The 23,540-nt window shown below is 32.9% G+C and overlaps 1 protein-coding gene across 2 annotated transcripts in view; it reads left to right on the top strand.

The window, feature by feature from the left end:
- The window catches only part of LOC150092777 (uncharacterized), a 67,111-nt gene that overhangs the window by 26,343 nt on the left and 17,228 nt on the right, over positions 1-23,540 (top strand). For both annotated transcript variants that reach the window (XM_090414732.1, XM_090414731.1), the window contains exon 2: positions 17,793-17,885. In XM_090414732.1, the coding sequence (XP_090270858.1) occupies positions 17,815-17,885 (71 nt within the window). In that variant the 5' untranslated portion in view covers positions 17,793-17,814. The remainder of the gene's footprint in view (positions 1-17,792; positions 17,886-23,540) is intronic.

Raw genomic sequence — 23,540 nt, 5'->3', positions numbered from 1 at the left:
AACCCAAAATTTAATCCAGTAATCTTCTGCTTCGGTCGGTTTTCTGTAGCGCTCTCGCTGAAAGAGAAAGATGACGAAACCTGTAAGGTGAAAGAAAAGGGAAACGAGAGATAGGGATATTTTTGTTCGTTTGGTGTTGTTCATGTTGTTTGGTTTTCAGTAGATTACGTCAATTTGAGAAGTTTTTGAGAGATAGAATCAACTTAGATTTGACCCACAATTTTATAGCATAATCTACCATGATGTCAATTAACTCTTCCTCTGTGTTCATATTCACTGCATATTTATTAACATAATGAAGTAATCAGACAAAGTGATATCATCTGGGTTGATTCCATATATATATATATATATATATATATATATAATGAACTCAGGTAAATATGGTACACGTGAAATCAAATTGTTTAAAACTGTAACGGTAAGTAGATTTTATTCTCTGTGAATGAGTTTATCCTAAAAGCCATCGCACTCAGTTTTGACGATGTCATAAGTATATTTTAAGGAAGTAAACACTTTTAACTAGTTGTTATCCTTTAAATGAACACGTGACTATAAACTAGACTTCCGTAATTATGGAATGCATCAGTGTATTGATTTCAGTTCTGTTAGTTCTGTTACTTAAACAGAGTACTAGAATAAATAATGGAACCTCAGTTTAAGGATATGATTTTGAAACATTCTGCTCAACAATGTGAACTTGAATAAAAAATTTTTCTCTACATTCTTCCTCGCTAGCGTATTATACATATTACATATTACATAATACATATTACACAAAGCATCATGTGACTTTCGGTATGGAAAAGATGTGGGTTCGATTCTCATCATGTCATAAGAATATAACAGTTTGTTTTTCCTTTTTCTCCCTCAACTGAAAATGTATTAACTGTTATCATGTGGCGATGTCATCAATATTGTTTTTTTCTTCGCAAAACTAGCAGAATGCAGGAACAATTCTGAAGGGTCGTTGGAGCTTCATGAAAATTGCACTGTGGTCATCCGCAATGAGTCCTGAGACATTGTGGCGGTTTCATATAATACTAATAATTTGCAGAATATATTGAAAGTAAATAAATTCTTAGATTAAACACAAAGAATTTTTTAGAAATATTTTTATTTTGTATTTTGTTCCAGGAAAAATATTTCTAAAAAAATTCTTTCTGTGTTTAATTTTGCTACTACTCTGTTTATATCTGTTAAAACAAATAACCAAGATATCAGAACAATCAGAATATTTTTCGTTATTATTGATTTGTCAATAACGAAGACGATCCATGACATTCGCTAAGTTCATATTTCGACACAGTGAAAGGTTGACGTAGATGTGTCTGATTGACAGACAAAAAAAAGGCGATCATTACTTGTTCTCTATACCTAACGATGGAGCATTTTCAAGTCACTAACGTTACAAATAATGATCAAATCATTGGAAATTATTTAAGAAAAGGAACTGTACAATTGTTGCTTATTTCGAAGCTTTACTTTTCAAAAGAGAATGGTTCTATCAAACCTTCTTTATCATTGTTGTCACTGTTTCCACAAAATATATTAAAGATTAATATCGTTGACGTTTATTAAACATTGCAATGATTTAATGAAAACACGGAATAAAAACTATATTTTGATCACTGTGAACCAGAAAACAGCTTTGGTTTAAAATCGCTACGTAGTACTTTAAATATACTACTCGAATTAAATATTTGTATTACATTGGTATTTCACAGATATCCAAACTGTATTTTGGATATCTGTGATGTATAACTCAATAACTGAATAACTTGCAATCCATTTGGTTTAGATAGATCATTGTAGGCGTACCATCCGTCCGATTTGGATTAAAATCGGGCCATTGTTCCTCCTATCCATATAGTTCTGTTGAAGATGCTCCTCTGGCTTGCGCCTAACATTCCGCTTCATCCTAATGGTTCGTTAGTTAGAATTACAGAGCGAGCAACAAAGAATAATTTAACTGCTGTTAACTTGAGTTTATATGACGATTTGTCTGTCTCGCAGAATACCAAATGGGAGGTGGGTGTCAGGGATGTCTGCTACCTGAATTCGGCTAATTCTCCTTCTGTTTGAAATCTCTGTAAAGCCTTCTCGCCCTTCAGATGGAATTTTAATCGACTTCATTCCAACCGAAGGGCAAATGTTCGTAATATCTTCAAGAAAGCTCCGAAGCAAAAAATTATCTCCATGATTCATGACTTTGTTTCATTGTGTCTTTTCTTTAGTTAATTTCTGTTAATATATCAACGAAATTAAGACATTAAAATATTAAGTGAATTCTTTGTGTTTTCTTAACCGGGTAACGCATTGAAATAGCTTTGTTCAATTTATTTAATGTTATTTAATTTTTAACGAAGATTACGATCATTTTGTGTGGAAAGGATCTTTTGTTTGTTATTCGAAACGACTCATGTCCTTTACAAGACAAAATATTTCAAATAAATTACTTAGAATTCTGCAATGCTAAGTAGGTTTTATTAAGGGTCTCATTTCTAAGGATTTATTTGCATGTCAACTGAACTGGGAGTTTAGAATTACTCAAAGCATGTTTATATATTACGTAATTAGAATCAATTAATATTTGGCCTTGTAATTAAGAAAATAGCTGTGTGAAAAATCGAAAATTAGTGTTTGAATAAGATTTTATATAAGATGAATGCGTATTAATGATGTCACAACAAAGAGAAGGTTGGGAGGATGCATTTACCTCATGGAGATACCTAAATGAGGAAGCCAATGACAAGTCCATACTGCACTTATCTAACAAATTAATGTAATATTTATAAAATATCCGATATTATAAAACATAATTATGTGATCAGTTTATGTAATCTATACGTTGGTAAAGTACCTGATTCAGATTCTAGTCACTGGGTTGAGAAACTTCTTATTCTTTCAACAAATATTTACTTAATTAATCGATATTTGGCCAGGTGGGTGGGTAGTATTTTTTCCCAGAAGAAACGTGTTTTCTTAATCCCTCCAACTCAGAAAAAACGCAGATACAAATGCCCAATATTTTGCAGCCTAATAGTATATTACTAGGGATTAGGAATAAGAGATGGTGTGTTTTCTCTTCGCCTTTCATCTTATCACACTGTCTAGAATGCACTTAACCTTCTTCAATGTTGAAAGTTGAGGATATGCTGTTAATCGATTCCCAAAAATTTGTTGTTAAAGAATATTGCACTTCCGTTAGTAATTGAAAATGCACTGAAAGAATTTTTATGTTTGTGTTTTTATTATTTCCATTATACAATAATACATATAATGGCATTATTGTATGAAATGCACTATAAATTTATCATATTTATATGTATAGCTTTTCATGTTTTACCATATGAGCCGAAATTCCTTGCCAGGTTTTTATATTAAATCGTAGAAGTCATTGGTGATATGATTATCTCATCTGCAACTTCTAATTCCAAAACGATACATTTGGCTATCTCATCCATTCAGTTGGCTACTAATATACCAGATATATCGTATAACCCGGCTTGGTTGGCGTAAGCGTTCTCAACCCCTAAGGCTTTGGGTTTAAATCCTGCCTATGTAAATTTGCAGTCCACATTGATTTTTAATAGTCATGAGATGCAATAGTATCTGTAATTTAAGAGAGATGTATAATATGATTAATAAATGACGAATTTGGGCATTTATTTGAAATCTCTCACATCATTTTTCCGTTATAGGGCAATACAGCCTTCTAATGTATTTTTATTCACTCATCTGCAAAGAGAAGCATAAAAATGATTTCTATGCCTTATTCGTATTTCCAAGCGGCAATAGGTAATAATATAATTCAACATCAGATATGTTTTTCCTAAATAATTTTCTAGATACTGTATCATCTTCAAGATAGGAATACTTCGATTCCTTAGGCATATACCTATAGTTTTCTCTAGAAACAAAGAGAGAATTGAGGAGGAATGAGTTGAATGGCTATGATGTGACCTTTGGGCAGTTGATGATGAATGGACTCTACAATTCGTGCGTCTACTGATGCTGTGTTCTTTGCTCTCCTCATTGTTGCTTACAACTCCTCGCGAGATAAACAATGTTGTTTTCCACTGTCAGGTTTCTAGAAAATTTCCCTGAAGACATATTCTAAAAAAAAAACATCTTAGACTTTGAAATATTGCACTTAAAAAAAAAAAAAACTTTATTTCAGTTCCAGGCTCATAAGAATAAAACTACTTCATAGTCGGAATGTTAACACAGAAGAGGAAATACATCCAAAAAAAAAAACGAAAAAAAAGATTAATTTTACCATCGCATACCAGCAATGCTAATACCTTTAACTAGATCGAGTTTGGTGTAACCCTTTTTAAAAATCATAGATTTTTATCAATGCTATTTATTTCAAATAATGCAATAGTATAGCTTCACAAAAACAGTTTCTTATCAAGGTTTATTATTTTCTGATATTTCTATTGACTTCTGATTCATTCTCAAGAATGTACAACATATCAAAAGTAATTGCATTTGTAGATGGCTGGAATAGCGTCTTTGAACAGGAACCAGAAGACAGACAAAGTGCTCTGGTATGATATATCAAGTATGTTCTCAGACTGCGTTCTCTTTTGTGGAATCAAAACTGGAGTTTGCTTGAGAAAAAAATTCAATAAATCCCATGCTTTGTCTGGATCTACGTAAATGACTCCGGATTGAAAAAGACTTAAAAAGATATTGAGTCTTTAGTCGATTAGAACAAGGGTATGTTAAAGTAGTGAAGAAGCGGTCCATAGAAGCGTAACTGTGATATTAAGAAATAACTAAATGGTTCATTTACCTAAGTGGTCATTTCTATCATTTTTCGTGTGGGTATACAATTCAATAAACAGCTCGTGGTATTTGTTAAAGACTGCTAATGTTCTTTGTCATTTTAAAATTCAATCATTTGTATTATCAGTGTTCTTTAATGTTAGATTCTGATGTCTAACCATGCTGGTTTCGGTAAGATCAAGGCCTCCTGGTTGGTAAAACATGATTTCGAATTCCATCCGAGACAAGAATAGCACGTCTAGGAACTTAAGTGCAAATGTGTTTTCTCTTTCAAACTGAGGGCATTCTTTAGGAAATCTCACGGATTTTCTTCGGTGAAGCAGACAAACCAGCCATAGAAGGGACGCGTCGATAGACATATCAGACAATGAAGATAAAATGAATCTGCTATCGTTATTCCCAAGAGATATAGGAGAGAATTAAGAATGTCTGTCGTGTCTATTTTGGAATATTATATTAAATTTCCTCAAATTCAAGAAACTACAAGTAAAAACTCTGTTTGAGTTATATGCTAGATATTATCTTATGCTTCTGAAACATCGTCAACAATAAAAAGAAATAGAAAATTTATTACATTTAAAAGAAATGTATCGAGAAGGATTTGAATCATAACAATCGGAATATTAGACTCCATAAACGCAACAATAACAAATACGAAATCTGTTTCAAAGACATGATTTATATCCTTCATGGTATAAAGTTTGGTATTTCATATCAATGGTTTGGTTCTCGATACCATGTTTGGAGAGAGGATGACAAATTGATCATTGGAGAAGAAAGGAGTTGTAGGAAGACTGTGAGCAAGATAGATGTGTATTCATTAAAGCTATATGAAATCAACGAATTCGTTACTTCACATGCAGCATATGCTAGAGACAGATGGAGAAAATGTTGAAGAAAAGCTGTTGAAGAAAATGAAGAACGAGCAGAATTTTTATTAACAAATTACCGAATGTATCTTTAGGAAACGTCAGATAATTAGAACAGATAGAATATCTGGTGTATTAATGGTGAAATGAACGTTAGGTTGTTTCGAGCAACCAACTGTATTTATGAATACGACTGCATTTCAATTTGGATCAATCTCAGTTCGCATATATTCAGTTCATTATAAATGATTTGACATAGAATACTGTATAATACTGTATATATGTAATATTTGAGGGCATTTATTACCAAATTACTAGCATTACATTACTAAAACCACCGAAGGTTTCTTGGAATGTTGTTTGGGAGCGCCGAAACTCCTGATTAGGAGAAGACTGTGAAAGAAGAGTTATAGTTAAGTTCGGGAAGATCCAAGTACATTTGTGTGGAGGATTCTTATATGTTCTACTACGTCTTAGCCCAATGTACACAACAATCAGAACAATGAAATCCTGAACGAGTTCATTGTTCTGATGTTCCTTTTAACCTAATCTTTGTAGTATTTCTAAACTCAGAAGCCATTTTGACCGCTAATTCCCAAATGTTTATCCCTCTTCTTTTATCTCAAAGAGATGCATGTACCCAGAAGCGCTTTTATATAAGTCTACTACTACTGAATTTTGCACTTGATAAATATTTCTGCTAACACGTAGTGCTTTAATTAAATCGCTGCAAGCTCCCGAAGAATTTGAATCACAGCACTCTATCAATTTAATTAAATTAGTGCTGTAGAATGATTTAGTTAATATTATCACGCGGTTACAATTTCATTTTGAAAATCTAAACTGTGCTCTTTATATTCCTGTACATTGCAATGCATTCGAAGTGTAAAGGATTTTGATGCTAATCTCTTTGGATTTACAGATTACGTACAAATATTCTTGCTTCAAGTAATATCATGTTAATTTAAACTAGGGTATCTATGATACTGTACATCCCTTCTTACTTCTTCCAATTTCAAGTTGTTGTTTGTGATAATCCAGTTTAATACTTTGTTTCGATATTATTCTGGCACCTTGTAAGGTACATACACTAAATTAAATTTTCTTATTACATTTGTAAACAAGTTGAATATAAACTGATTTTCTAAGTTGATTAAGCATCCCGTATCTTAATTTTACAATGCAAAATAGCTAAGGATAAAACACACTCGTAGGTCATAGAAGGTGATCCGTTAACAATGATGTATTTAATATTATTCTACGATCAGTGGGAATGTGAATGGTGATCTAATTATAGATAATTGTGTTTATTATCTTAAACACAATTATCTATAATTATTCTAAATCAAAACCAAAACAAATAATAAATATATAACCGCTCTATCTCAGTATTGAAAGTGCTGTAAATATAAAGAGAGCTTACAGCTCTCTTTATATTTACAGCACTTCTGACTTAATTAGTTCCACAGACGTTAACAAAGAAAATTTGTTTGCTAACAACTTGTAGAAACTTTCCAAAATTTCAGTCATCTATGAACTAAGAACTATGAACTAAGCTATGAACTTTATACGTATTTATTTATCAATGAAAATGACAGAAACACGCCAAAAGTATGACGATATTAATGCGCAATGTCAGCTTTAAAAATATAATCAGAATGCACTTTCATCAACTGAACAGATGCATTTAGCAAGTCTAGTTAACAGGAACTAATTAAGTATTTGTTGTTATAATTTGATCTTCGTTGTCTCGTTAAAAGAAAGATGATAGCAAATAATGCGGTGAATTAATATCCTTCATTTCAAATGCAGGAAATTAAATCAGTGCCTCGGAGATTAGCAAACGATCCGAAAACAAGCCATTGCACAACCAAAATCCTCCTCTCTCTCTCTCTCTCTCTCTCTCTCTCTCTCTCTCTCTCTCTCTCTCTCTCTCTCTCTCTCTCTCTCTCTCTCTCTCTGTCACTTATTGGCACAACACTATTACTTAGTTTGGTAATAATGATTCATCCTACCATTTGAATGCAATTTAAATGCCTGCATTTTCTAGTTTACTGAGTTCTGTTCGCTAATTCATTCGGTGACAGTATTATATCAGAGCATGCAAGGCGCTTTTGTCTGTTTGTGTCCTCTGAAATAAATGCATTTATATGGTTAATTACGTATAATCGAACTGCCAATCTATGGACTTATTATAATCATGACTTAACTATTTTTTCGAACTGTTATAATTTCTTTTGACAAACAATGATAATTGCCACTACTACATTCTGATGAGGAATAATTCTATTAAGTACTGAATATTAATCCTGAGGAGCCACCAGATAGCTTAATGCACAGCTCAAATATAAAGAGCCAAATTGACATTATATATCAGTAAACAACGTACGATGTCCGGTGAAGAGAGGCAGACAATTGCCACCATCTCAGGGTCCCTCCCCTGATGGTTTTTGACCATAGAACTCGACCGTAGAAAATTGACAAAAAAAACGAGTTTCTTGGAGCCAACTTGCTCTTTCCCGAGATCGACTAACTCGGGAACCAGTCTAGGAAATGATTAGAAAAGGTTCCTCTACTTGGTGACCGGATTCGATCTGGGAACCACTTTCTTCGTGTGGCCTAGCGTTATTGATGCAAACGCCACTTCCACAGTACTACACAAGCCGTTGAAATTATTTTTACTTTTAAAATTGCAGCTCAGTAATTAATAGGAATAAACATTTTTACCCGTTGATATATATACTATTGTTGTTACAATGTTTACATAGTTCTAATGGTTTTGAAATCCGTTATACAGATTCATCCTTTGCATGATATTGGAAGAGTATAGCACGACTTTTAGAAAGGCAGTAAGTTTATTCTCAATTTTATTTGACAAATAAACACCAATTATTAGAAAGTCAATGTCTTTAAGCAAATGATTTAGCCTAACTGATCTCCTTATGCCCATGAAGTTCATCAGAACAATATTGGCTTTGTGTCATTTCTTTCAATAGTTTTGCAAATCGAAGCTATGTATTCTCCCTAATGTTCCAGAATATTGTTTGACACCTACTATTATTACTACTTACCCTTCTAGAACTTCCATGACATATTGCAGTACAAGCCTCCTTTAGTCTACAATATGTGTCATCGACATATGGTGATATAATCAATCGAATCCATCCTTCTTGTCATTTGAATATATGGATAGTATAATATGTAGGAAAGTTATGAATATTCAACAACTGTCGTAAACATTCCACTGAATGTTCGAAACAGATTATTGAACTAGGAACTAAAATTTATGGACTAATATAATAATTATTAAATATCAAGTATTTCGCATATCAGATATACGTTTCGATGACGTGTACCTAACCGTTCCTCTTATAATCATAATTTGTACTATGTATGAATCTAAATATGTTTAGCCTTTACGTGTGGTGAAAATGAGATTACTTGCTTTCATATAGCATTAAGTACGAGAGAAAACTTGCATCCACTCGCCTTTAATACGGTGTGTAACATATTGGTTTTTCTCACGGACTCTTTGTATGATCAGTTGATATGTGCAGAATTAATTGCATATTATCAAGAAGAAGAAAAAAAGTTGTTTTTTTTAAATTGAAGTAGCAAAAGATAGAAATCTGAGCAGCTTACCTAGAAGTCGGCATCAGATGTAAATAATATTCTTATTTTTGATAACAGGAAGTATCACCGGAAGTAGAGATTGATTGAGTGAACAAGAGATGGTGTTAAAGCTCTGAATTTGACGTTGCTGTAATGAGTAGAAAGCGATGTAGGTCTAATAATAACATCATTACATGTGCTTACCGGAAAAATAAAAGAGGAGAGAAAAACAACGTTCTTTTCAAAGGTTGCTTATTTGGATATGAAATACCTTTGTGAGTGCGTGCGCGTGTGTGTAATTTATCACATGCTGAGTAAAAAGGAATGCCCATGGAGACAGCAAAGTCCTGTGATGGTTGCATTTTTATACCACGTAAAGTATCCACAATGTAGAAAGCATTAAATACTTCCATTTACTTTTAGGTATGATGTACATGTGGCTGCTGTGCGTCTTTCCTGTTTTTATATTGTTTGTTGCTTCTGACAAAGATTACTTCAATGATAGCCTGAGACAAAAATCCAACCTTGAAGTTAAAACTTTTTATTGTTTATTCATAAATAATAAGAAGCTGTCCATCAGGTGATAAAATGATATTTTCTAGAATACTGGTTGGTCTTTTGTTCGACAGTGCTTAATGGACGACGTAGTACGTAGTAAAACGACGTAGAAGATCGTCATGTGCTTCTTGAGTTATACTTCTATAGTTATATATTATAACTATTAACTATTATAACAATATAATTTCAATTTTATAATTTATAAAGAAATGATGTTTTTTTTGTATTGCGATAAAATATACTTTACCATATTGAAAATACTAGACTCATATCTCATTCTGTTTACATCAAGTTTCAGAATTCAGAAATGAGAGGTCGCTAGTGTTTTACATTCACAGGATGATGTTACGTCCAATACAGTCAATGATCTGAATGTTGGATGATTGATAGACGTACATCGTGTCCATATATCTCTGCCGACAGCATACGTAAACTAGCTCTTGAGTTAGTCTTCAAGTTTTAGTGCATATTTTTTTAAAATATGATCTTTAAATCGCATGGGTGGTAGGTTATAATATTTTTACAAAGGAATTTTGATTGCCAGAAATTTTACAAATTCTGTATGGAGGACACATTATCGATAAACTCATAAAATTATCGGAGTTCGCTCTCTCTCACTCTCTCTTTCTCTGGATCAAGTAAGCAACTTATTCTTTGCATTCCAAAGAAATTCTGATAAATATCTACAAAAACATTTGTAATTTGAATGTTTCATAAATCCATCTTTTTCATGCAGTTCATAACATCGCTTACGCTATCGTAATTGTATGGAGCAAAAAAACCCTTAGACATTCAAATTTTTGAGCACGAAAAACACCCACCCCTACTAGTATATTGCAGTACTTTATTTTTTATCCTCCAGGACATTTCACAACAGGAATAATGCAATTCTGTGTTCTGTACTGTCAGAATATGTACTCTTCCATTACACAAGATATCCATCCGAAATTACAATGCATTGTAAATTCAGAGAGATAACTTATCCGCGCAATTCCTCTTCCTACTAAGGAGGAATTCCACGGATCAGGAGGATTTTTTGGAATGCCAGAGGACTACACTGATGGCCTCTTTGCAGAGATGATATCAATGTAATTGTCGCTGAAGAAATATATCTGCTTAAGAGTTTATTGGATCTATCTAGTGTACAAAAACGTATCTATAAAGCTAATACTGCATTCATATATTTGTATTTTGTTCGTTATATCCTCTATGGAAGTAACGTACAAAGTGAACAAGTCTTTCATAACATAACATTAAGCGTTTTTTTGTAAAATATAGTGTAGATTGTTTCTGATTCAACGGAGTTATGATATTTGGTCTTCTATCTGCACCTTATTGGAGTTAACGTTTTATATAAGAGTTTCGTAAACAGAACACAAATCAGTTAACTTTTTTTGCTAATTTGCACTGAAAACTCGCAAATAAAGCAACGAAGTTTTCTTAAACTTTATATTTATCTATCATTTAAGAAGTTCGTTTACTATCCAATTGAAGAAGTCTTAATCGAGCAATAAAAGCTGTTGCGTGTTGAAGAAAATAACGGAAAAATATATCAAAAACAGACAAACAAACAGAAGAGATTGTGAAAAGCAAATTGATTTTTATCGCTGTTCCCATCTTAAAGAAAACGAGATAACTGATACAGAAACATCTGCGTTATTTATCTAAGGACGTAAGAGTGATGATGATCAATTTAGTTGGCTGTTACACTGGACCTGTTTGTCAGGTTTATAAAGAGCAAACGAAAATGTACTAAACGTTAGATAATTTCTTTTAATACACGTTGGTAATCACTGTCTGTACGGTTTTGACATGTTTGAATTAACTTTTTTATTTTCTTTTAATATATCTTTAGAAGAAATGAATTTTGGTAGACTGCATTTTCCTTGTGGAGTATTATAATCATCAATATATTTTAATCACTCAATTTTAGTTTGAGAGAAATAGCTGGCGATTTAAATTCATCTCTCACCTGAAAACACCAACGTTTAAATACAAAAGTTTCAATAAATAAAATAGTTCGTTTTATCGTGTTTATTATTAATAATTAAAATATAAAAGGAGATGTAGCTCTCAATAAAGAATAAAATAACACTCTATAAATATATAAATATAGCAATATGCAAGACTGAATACTCTCTTTGCCTACTCCACTGAACGTTAGCATATTATTAAAACGATCAGCAAATGTCCCCACCATATAATTCACGTAGCTAAGAAATATGGCATGCTAAAATATAGAAAGTAATATCCTTATTTTCAGTTCGACGTCTTCGATTCCACTGATATGAAATATGACAAAAGACCGAAACAAAAATATTATTTTTGAGACATCTTTGCTTCCTTAAAAGTGTTTATTCTCAGATTTTTCCCATCCGCTTCCACTTTTCGGCTTATCTTTACTATCGTCTGCTTTCTGATTTATCTGAAAGAACCGCAAAGCTCATATCCGAACTAAGAAAGGAGAAAATGTGGCAGCAGAACAACGTCTATGCAAGAGCGCTCGATAGTGGTAAGATAATATTCTGTTTGAAAAGAGAGTCATCGTCCCGAACTCTAAGTTTGTAAAATTCCTTTGACTGAGACGCATTGTTTAGAACATAATACCATTTCACCCTAAAAAAATTAAAAAGGATGAATATCTTTCTCAAAGTAGATGTCATAGAAAAATCAGCTTATATAAGTTTTTACTCACTCTGTCGCAATCAATGTTTTTCTGATAATAGCTCTGTGATCATTTTATCCATCTGATTCCTAAATAGTAATATATGTTTCAAATCCATTTAAATTATTATTATTATTATTATTATTATTATTATTATTATTATTATTATTATTATTATTATTATTATTATTATTATTATTATTATTATTATTATTTTATTCACATAATTGATACACAGTCAAAGCAAGACATCATTTAAACAACAGTTTGACTGGTGATACAGAACAATTCATATTCCACCCAAGAATCTAAGAATAGTCCGTCAGGTAGCGTCGTAAAATATGGACTGCTCAAAGTAATGCTGTTTTTTATAGGTCATATGGGATCATTTCGTTAAATAGATGGCTAGCTTCTTTGAAGTTACACCAAGTGCACCGATAACTATTGGGATTAATGATGCCATTATACAGTACTCCATTCGGTTATACCTCTCAACATAAAACGGACTTTGAACACATTTGGATCCGAATTGGAACAAATTTGGTGTGTTCAAGCCACAGCCGGCCAACTTCGATTGCCAGATCTCGATATTTAGTAATATTTTCCAATTCTTTGTTGTTAATGTTGTTATCACTGGGTACTGCGATATCAATAATCCAAACCTGTCGATGTTCGATAATTGTGATGTCAGGCCTATTGTGTTCCAAATGCCGATCAGTTTGTATTCTAAAGTCCCAGAGAATATTTGCTGTTTCGTTTTCCAATACTGTCTCTATTTTATGCTGCCACCAGTTATCAGAAGTAGGAAAGTCATGTTTTTTTCACACATGCCAATGAACTATTTTGGCCACTTCATCATGGCAGTATTTATAGTCAATTGGAGCTATCTTGCTACACGCACTGATTAGATGTTCTACAGTCTCATTTTTCTGGTCGCATAATCTGCATTTGCTGCTATTATTGATGTTCAAAAATTTTGCTTTGATTGCATTAGTTTGTAATGCCTGTTCTTGAGCTGCTAGAATAAATCCTTCTGTTTCTTTTTTAATATGTCCGTGTTGTAGCCATTGCCATGTCTTGTTCACGTCAATTTTGTCCTCAGTATCTTGAAGAAATTGGCCATTATTATTATTAAGTTAAGGAGATAATAAATCCTCCATTATTTTAAAGCCGGATACGAAACTCGGAGATCGAAATCTAAGAGTTTCATGCCGAAGAACTATCGGCGAGTCCAAGCGTAAGTCAATTGCATACATGCAATTGACTTACGAGTTGCCCTAGTAGTACAACACTAGGACAACTCGGAGCAAAGGTGGAGCAAGTTCCATCACTATCCTTACTATTTTCTCATAATATAAAACGCAGCCCCTACGAGATGTAGTACTGTTTTACATTATGAGGAGAGGTCACTACCCAGACCGGTTTCGATCTTTATTGAAGTCTCATCAGTGAGTAAGTAGACCTGGAATACCAAGGTTTAAGTGAACCGAACTTACATAGACCCCTACTAACGAATTGCCAGACCGGTGTACCTATATATTATTATTATTACGATAAAGAGTCAAGAGGCCAACAGCCTCTTGGCTCTTTATCGTAGCATTATTATTGTTGTTGTTGTTGTTGTTGTTGTTGTTGCTGCTGCTGCTGTTGTTGTTATTATTAATATATTACGGCCTTTCACCAGGAGACTCAGGTCTATATAGTACAATTTAACTTTATATCAGGATATACACGTGATTAAAACTAGACTATGTTCAAAGTCAGTTTTATGTTGAGACGTAAAACCGAATACAGCGCTGTATATACGGCATCATTAATTCCTTCTCCTGCAAATGAAACTTTTTAATCAACTCCAAAGTCTGACTACTCTACGTAACTTTATGTTATCAGCAAAGAGAGAAACTCTGCCCTTAAGATTTGAAATTAGATAATAAGATTATATAAATCTTTTTCTTCAAGACATATTTCTCTACTGACTTGTATTTGCATTATAAACTTGCAAAATATTCGCCATATGTTTCTACATCTGCAGCAGAATCATTCGAATTTGTTCTGGATGACGTAACTAAACTAAAAACTGGTTCATGTTATAATTTCCCTTTTTTCATATCTATAAAACCGTTTGGATTAATCTTTGCATTCACAGTAGGAGTAATTCAAATTTTACTTCTTTCATAGCTCTGTCTTTCAGCGCTGGCAAATTATCAGGATGATCCCGATAAAAGTTGTCTTTGAGAAATCCCCAGAGCCTGAAGTACAGGGGGTCAGATCAGATGAACGAGGCGACCATGGCAGTGTGAAATGCATGGCTGATCACTCTCGCTTCCGTAAAATGTTCTCGAAGAACCTCCTGTACTAATCGATCAATGTATGGTCATAATGCATGAAGACTTCATCCATGCATAGACGCTGTTGTGGCTGTGGCACAACAAAATTGTTTATCAAAATTGTTACCCGCCTGCGAATGTCCTCAAGGAAGCTTGGTCCAGTGATAAATGAAGCTGTAAACCCGCATCAGACAGTAACTTTGGATGACTGCAGAGGAATTTGTTGGATTGCATGCGGGTTTGCGTAGCCCATACCCGGCAATTGTGGGTATTCATAGATCCGTTCAGGTGAAAGTGAGCTTCATATCTCAACAAAATCATTCATAACCAAGCAACCTCCAATTCCACTCCAGTAAGGAATGTTAAAGCAGGTGTCACTTGACTTTCAGTCTTGTGGGTACAAGTCCTGTGTCAGAGTTATCTTGAATGGATAGAAATGCCAAAACTTCCGTCGAATTTTCCAGACAGTTGAGTAAGCCACATCCATGCATCATGATACAGCAACGCTGTAATTCATAGCCTGCTCCACAACAGCAGTAGTAACTTCATTCACTTGTTGTGAACTGACTGGTTTGATTGTCTTCAAAACGACTAATCATTCGCCGAAGAGCACATGGCCATAATGGACCTCGTCGACATTTGTTCAGACGACGAAATTCGCGGAGTGCACCAACAGCATTGCAATTGTTTAGTTAATGCAGCTTCACGAACAAAGCACATTGAAACAAGGTTAGTGCCATCATTGTGGACTGTATGAACAACCAGAATTGAGGGAAAAACCCCGTGTCCACTTTTTGGAAACCTGGGAACAATCGAGCTGGGTGATATTCAAAGTCCATGCCTTTGATGTTTGTAACGCCCAGGTGGCGAATTTTCTTTATTATCCTTTCAGTGTTCTCTCCGAGCTCTCGATTTTTAAGGGCCCAAGTGTAATATTTTTTGTTTTTGTTTCCTCTTCAGAGGTTCTTATTCCACGAGACCAGCGTTAGCTGTTGACGCCTCTGAACATTCATATAATCACTATCAGGATTTCCAAGTAATTTATATGGTCAAGCAATAATTCCCGCATGTTATTATTAAATCCCCATATCCTATCCTGTCTAGTAGGTTATTTTGTCTTAAATAGCCACTTGAAGTTGCTATAAAAATTTATGACCAGTTGCGTCATTTTTTCATTCGTTCTCTTAACATCTTCCGTATTGAAATCCCCCCATCAGTATTATTTTACTTTTCCTTATCTCTTTAATTAAATAGCCCATAATATTATCCTTTCTTTCCCTCACTACAGTAACATATTTTTTACTTCAAGTGTACAACACTCATGCTCAACTCTCTCTCAAATAAATTCCTTTTCCCCGAAATAGGACTTCAATGTATCATCGATTTCTATTGTTCAAATCTTCCCTGATAAACAATCCCTTCCTCTCATCTTCTAAGTTTGTTTAAAACATTAAGGAGTTCATGGGGCCACTGATTGCGATGGTTTCAACAGCGTATAGGTAGATACTATCGCCGGAAAACCAATCGCAGTTTCTAACAACATGACCTCATAAAGGTATCCATTTATGAGGTCAATTTAAATTAAAAATCCAATTAGTTGCATGTACCGTACCCATGGATTTCTGGCTCTCAAACCTTTGCATTATGTTAGTAAAATTTTACTTTTTTATTTCTGGACTTAGCAAGTAAACATAAGTGACAAACAATTCTCCCATAATCTTTTAAATAATCCCAGTTGTAGATAATCTATTTGTTCCTACTAACATAAACATCGTTTTCCTTACATTAGAGTCTTTGTAGCTCAGTCGGTAAAGATGAAGACCCTTTTTTCTGACCCTTTGGTCAAAAAAACCTGGGTTTGATTCATTCTCGTCCATGACGTGAGGAACCTTCATCTGGTCTCTTTCGACTAAAGATGAGTTAGACGGTTCTGATATGGGAGGGTAGAGGGTTTTTCCACCCGGAAACCGGAGTTTTTCGTCCCCCAGAACAGGCAAACCGGCTCATGAACACACAAACGGATCTACAGTCATAAAATACATACTTAATCCCTCACTAGAAGGGCTCAACCAGTCCTAACGGATGGTGAAGGAACAGAGGAGGAAATCCCATACGAATAAATAAATAATAAACTTTATTTACATCCCTTACTCTGTTGCAAGGGAAATAGACATTCTTGTGATCATATCATAGAGTCTCCTTTAATGTTAGTATTTTTTTTAATTAGGTGCATCTGTAGTTCAGTCATTCTCGTCGAAGCCCATTAGTTGGACAGAGTTGGATTCGAATTCTAAGATGCGAAAACCTTTATCATTGTTTTCAACTGAATGTGTGCTAGCCCGTCATACGATGATGGAATGTTTTTCCATGTAACATTAATCAAAAGATAGGGTTATTAAAATCGACTTCCACATCTGATTATTTTCACCCAAATAGTAACTGTCCGTACCGTCCCAGCTATGTGCCGGTCCCGAGACCAGATAAAATGGGGATGGGGTGGGGGGAGAAGCAATGGTGAATTACCCTGTAAAAAAATCTCACCTGGAACACTTTGTGAGCAATGCCTACAAAGTCACCTAGGTTCCGAAACGACTGAAGGGAAAAACCACTAGCACACCCCTGTCGATCACTTGAGTAGTCGCATTCAACACCAGAACACCCATCACCTATTAAATGATGTACTGCTGAATTTCTCATTTTTCTAATTTATGCAATTTACATTTAATGTATGCCCTTTCAAATGCACTTCATCTCAACTGATTCTTTTTTATATTTGTGAATATGATTATTTACTGAACTCATATTATTCACATTAAATTTTGTATTCATTTATATTATTAATGAATGTAAAAGTTAATGTGAATTAAATTATTTTGAATCCAGTTACTTGCCTCGTGATTTTATAACCGAATATATATATAAAGTACTTCAGGAAAATGAAATAAATATAATTTATATTTTCAGGCAATCTTATCTGCTTACTAAAATGGCCAGAATAGTTGTTCTATGCGTTCTGTTCTTTGCAGCTGTTGTTCTTGCGGACTACGAAATAGAAAGGTAGGCTCTTTTTATTTTCTTTCCTATTTATGAAAGGGGAACGACTTGTTCCTTTACTTTTCTATATGTTATCATAAAAGTATTATTTTTTTACTTTTTTTATTTCGTTTGTTTTATTATTTATTGATTTATTTGGATGACGAAAAGCCCAAATTATTTTCTTTGAACTCAAAGCATGCACTTTGAGTTCAAAGTGCATGCTTTGAGTTCATTGATGACCACAGATTCTTTCAAGTTATGCGAATACATCAGGAAAGAGATACAATGAATTAGCATGCTCGTGCATGATCATGTTCGTGACTCGTGACGGAGGAATAACTATTGTTTTTTTTGTCAACATGAAACGCAAGGCTGCCCACAAAGGCTATCGATAAGATCAGTATCGCTTCAATGGCTATCAATAAGATCGGATTTGAAGTTGTGGAACATCTTTTCTCGTTACTTAAAAAATAACAGCTAGAAAAAAAGAAAAACTGGTTTCCCATTTTAGATGAATAACATGAAAAGAAGCATAAGGGGAGGACCGACGTGTTATTGCGTTTATTAATTCGATGAATATGTTACAAGTGTCACTCGAGCGACAGCAAGTCACAAAAACACATTACGCGTTATTTGTAAAGTAGGAATTAGATTATATAGGAAAAACAGAATAGAGGAGTAGAAGAGGAAATGATGTCATAGAGACTTTCTGTAGCAAGCAATAGAGATGACAAAATCTATATTTTTTCTATAGAAGTTATAGAATATATTTTCTCAAACAAAAAAAATATTTTTTCTTTAAAGAGCACACTTGGGAAAGTGTGCTCTTTAAAGGTTTCAATTCATATGTGAAGAAATCAGTGGTATTTGAATATCGTCAACTGGAATTAATACTTCACTCTATTTTATATTATACTTCGGAGATCATAAATTAAAAACAAAATCTCCGTATTTTATACGTTTCATTGATAACCATTTCAATTTTGTCCCGGATGCCTGACAAAATAATATGTGAATGTGAATTAAGTTGCCGATGCCAGAGCGTACCATCTTCCAACAATCTGTGGATTCGAATATAAACGGAGTATAGACGTTTATCTTTGGATGTTAGGCGATTTTCATGATCCCGCTGTACGAGACCACTACCTGCTTATTCGATATATGAAGTAGATAATGTTATGCTTAGTTTCCAAATGATTTCTACGATATGAAAAACATATCTTAGAAGTATTTTTCAGGCTTCAAAACGCGATAACGTGTTTAATAATGATGTAATTTTATTAAAAAAAAAACGTAAGTCTTCAATTAACAACATTACTTGTAATATTTAAATAACATTTGAGAAAAACAAAACGCACTCAGTAACAAATATAATAACTATGATAATGACAGAATAATTTCTGTGAGGTTTAGAAACATGAGATAATGGAAATTCTTTGCTGAGAAATTACAAATTGTCTTGTTAACGAATTTTCTTGTGATTCAATTCAATGCACTTTCTATATAATGCCATCTTCCTCATCTTCAATTCATAATTTTCCATCAGATTTTTCATAACAGAACAGAATATCAACATTTCTACATAACTTCATATCACATCTGGCTGCTGTATTCTTTTCATTCGCTTCTTTAAATGATCGAATTTAAAGGACGGACTGCCCACCGATTTCCTGTAGTACTACTCGACAAATTGGGTAGGACTAAATGCGTTCATCCTACTCCATTTATGGAATAACTGTGCAATAATTATTTACTTTTTGTTTAGTACAAAATATTAATATTATTAAAATTACTTCAATATGTCATTTGCATTAGTTATATTTTATTATAACCTTGTTCAAATAATTTTACAATTTTTTCTTTACAGTTTAAATATCTTTCTTGATATTTAATCACAAAAATTCTCTTAGTGTCAAATGCAACGTAAGGCAAACTATTTACTAATCGTAGTTATTTCATAATGCCGACAATTCCATATTCGTGTCAAACTATCATACATCATGTTTCCTGAGGATGGAAACCGACATAGCTTTAATCTAATTCAAAACTTCTTCAGCAATAACTATAAGAGCATTATAAATAACAATAACTAAAGCCGGTCCTTCTACCTACGAACTATCAACTTTAAGTATGGATTCCCAAATCTTACATTTTTATTAAAAAATGTAAGTCTTCAATTAACAACATTACTTGTAATATTTAAATAACATTTGAGAAAAACAAAACGCACTCAGTAACAAATATAATAACTATGATAATGACAGAATAATTTCTGTGAGGTTTAGAAACATGAGATAATGGAAATTCTTAGTTGAGAAATTACAGATCTTATTAATGAATTTTCTTGTGATTCAATTCAATGCACTTTCTATATAATACCATCTTCCTCATCTTCAATTCATAATTTTCCATCAGATTTTTCATAATAGAACAGAATATCAACATTTCTACATAACTTCATATTAACTCTGGCTGCTGTATTCTTCTCATTCGCATCTTTAAATGATCGAATTTAGAGGACGGACTGCCCACCGATTTCCTGTAGTACTACTCGACAAATTGGGTGGGATTTGTCGAGTAGAATGCGTTCATCCTACTCCATTTGTGGAATAACAGTGTAATAATTATTTACATTTTGTTTAGTACAAAATATTAATATTATTAAAATTACTTCAATATGTCATTTGCATTAGTTATATTTTATTATAACCTTGTTCAAATAATTTTACAATTTTTTCTTTACAGTTTAAATATCTTTCTTGACATTTAATCACAAAAATTCTCTTAGTGTCAAATGCAACGGAAGGCAAACTATTTAATAATCGTAGTTATTTCATAATGCCGACAATTCCATATTCGTGTCAAACTTTCATACATCATGTTTCCTGAGGATGGAAACCGACATAGCTTTAATCTAATTTAAAACTTCTTCAGCAATAACTATAAGAGCATTATAAATAACAATAACTAAAGCCGGTCCTTCTACCTACGAACTATCAACTTTAAGTATGGATTCCCAAATCTTTTCTTTTACAATACGAATTCCTCTGCCAATGCCAATAATCAAAAAGAAAAGTATTATCTTAAATATCTCATGATTCATGTAATGCTAAAGAAAAGACGCACACCCTTTTTAACACTTGAAAATTTTCAAGCAGTTAGTCTTTAATATTTTACGACAGATGTTGCATTCTATAAGCAATTTTCTTATGACTCAATTACAGATCTTTTTCTTTCTGTGTAGTTCCCTCTAAGAGAACATATGCTATCTTTAGCTAATTCTTCATCTTCTTTCTTTCAAGCCAGAATCCATTCTATTTTATAGCTATCCAAAGTTTTACAAGCTCAGACATTGACAAAAATAATTTGGCTCTTCATTATTTTTTTTTTTTTGGTGGTGATTTCGTTGACTTCCTATAGACTACGATAAAATGGAACTTCCAATCAAATTCATAGTGAATACAATGCAAATTGCAACGGAAGTAAAACAGCTTGTTGGCATTAAAATACTTCTACACCCTGTGTATGTACACAGCGTCTTTGTGTTTACTTCCATCACAATAAATTGTGAATGTCGTTTTTCTGTGAAATCAGAGCTACTTTTTTCCAATTCTCGTTTTATTATTATCGTCTAAGTGCTGTTAGATGAAAGTACCTGTCATTTTAAATCGTAAAATTATCCTAGTTTGAAATACGGGATACAAAAAAAAACATAACTGAATTCCTTACCAAACAAAAATGCTTTCAATTTAAAAAATATAACGATAGGTTACTAGGATATACGATGTATATGTAGCGTTGCTAAGTACAATAATAACATATACACCGAGGACATCTATGGAAATATTTATCTTTTCGCCTCTAAATTAAATTGGTGAGGTGATCGCAGGTACAACAAAAGCAGAACAGAATGATAAAACCTTTGATTATCACTAGAACCTCGAGTCGGTAGACGCAAGGACGGTTAACAGTTCTAGTAACCTCAATACAGCAACACAGAGTCCTATATTACTATATTCAGTTTAGATTGCATGTTTAATTGAAAAAAAATTTATATATAGGAAGAGTATTGTGATTATTTGTCATGCATTTTTTAGGCTGCTCATCAGCTGCGGCTAATGTAACAAATATTAATTTTCTTCATCCAAGAATAAATCTATCTTTAGTAAGGCATAGAAAGGTGACATTTATCATTGTAACGCAGACCTTAGCAGCCTAAATACCACACATGTGATTAGTAAACTATTTAAGGAAAAACTATATTTATGTAAGGTGAGTTATAACAGTGTGCAGCAAAAAACTTTTATTAAATTGGATATGCTTTGGTATCATCTTTATCAGCTTTGCAATAAACCTTATTAATATACTGCATATAAATCTTCCCTTTAACATATACTAAAGTCTCAGTTCTTCCATTAGCACCTGTTGGAAATGATAAATACTTATAATTTCCGTTATCTGGTAGCACATACCAGATAAATGAAGATGCGAAAATATCCTGAGTTTAGTTATTACCTCAATGCAGGATTTCAGAACCCTTTCAACTTAATCTTCTATTGTTTAGTTCCTGAACAAAAATAATTTCAAATAGAAAATAGAAATTTCATTTCATATATCGCCTTTCAGAACACACATTAAGAATCTCATATAACCCACCTGGTCTCTCTTGAAAAGAATAGCTGGGCGACCTAAGGGATCAGCTCATTAAGAATATATCTTTCCCTGAACGTAACAGAATATAACAAATTATATATATTTATGTCCTTGATAAACATTTCGTAGTCCAAATAGCTTTTAAGAAAGCCATAGTAATAAATTTTATCAATAATCATGCAAATATGGGACGTGTTATTGTTTTAAAATGCATCTTCATATGAGTTTGTCAATAATGAATGTTGTAAGTCTGAAAGGCACCTTGACTATTAAAGAAAATACTTAATTTTCTAACCCTTTTATTATTATTGTTGTATGGGGGTGTCACTTAAACATATACCTTTGAATTTATATAATAACATAAAGTCCAATGTAATGAATACTGTGTTAGCAGCCGACATAGATAAGCTTATATTTCAGATAATACCACAGCGCCCTCTCACTATAACGCACGTTTTTTTTAAATCATTAAATATGTTTGCTTTTTTTGTTTTATGATATAACTAAAAGTAAATCTGAAAAAAGTACAATTTGCGTACAGAGAATTATTTATATAGTTTTTAACAGAAAAATGTAGCAATCTGTTTAAGAAATAAATTGTCTGTGTCAAATACTACCTCATATTTACACCAATCCAGATTAACTTCAAATGGCGTACTGCATCATTCTGAAACAGCTCCAATAAATAACACGCGAACCTGTGACATTGAATATTATTACAATATGTTTCCTGTCCTATTGTAACATCATTTGCTTCTTGCAACATTTGCAGTAGTTATTGTGCTTCAAACAAAATTTGTGATTTAGCATTTATTTTTTAAGTATTATATACCTCTTCAGTATGTTATTATCTCAAGCTGCCAAAAAGATAAATATATTCTTTATATTAGTTAAAAGTATTTATAGTAAAATTTTATTATATAGAGGAACATAATATGCTGACAATGTAAATTTAAAATCATGTAGATTTATAACGAGGCTATCATCGATTTACAAAGCCTGATTGGAAATATATTTCATAGA

The sequence above is a fragment of the Typopeltis vanoorti genome, chromosome 25 (genome assembly GCF_054136105.1).
Source record: "Typopeltis vanoorti isolate ZY-2024b chromosome 25, IOZ_Tvanoo_1.0, whole genome shotgun sequence".
Lineage (NCBI taxonomy): Eukaryota > Metazoa > Arthropoda > Arachnida > Uropygi > Thelyphonidae > Typopeltis > Typopeltis vanoorti.
Note: the sequence above shows the minus strand (reverse complement) of the source record. Positions and strands in the feature narration are given on the sequence as shown.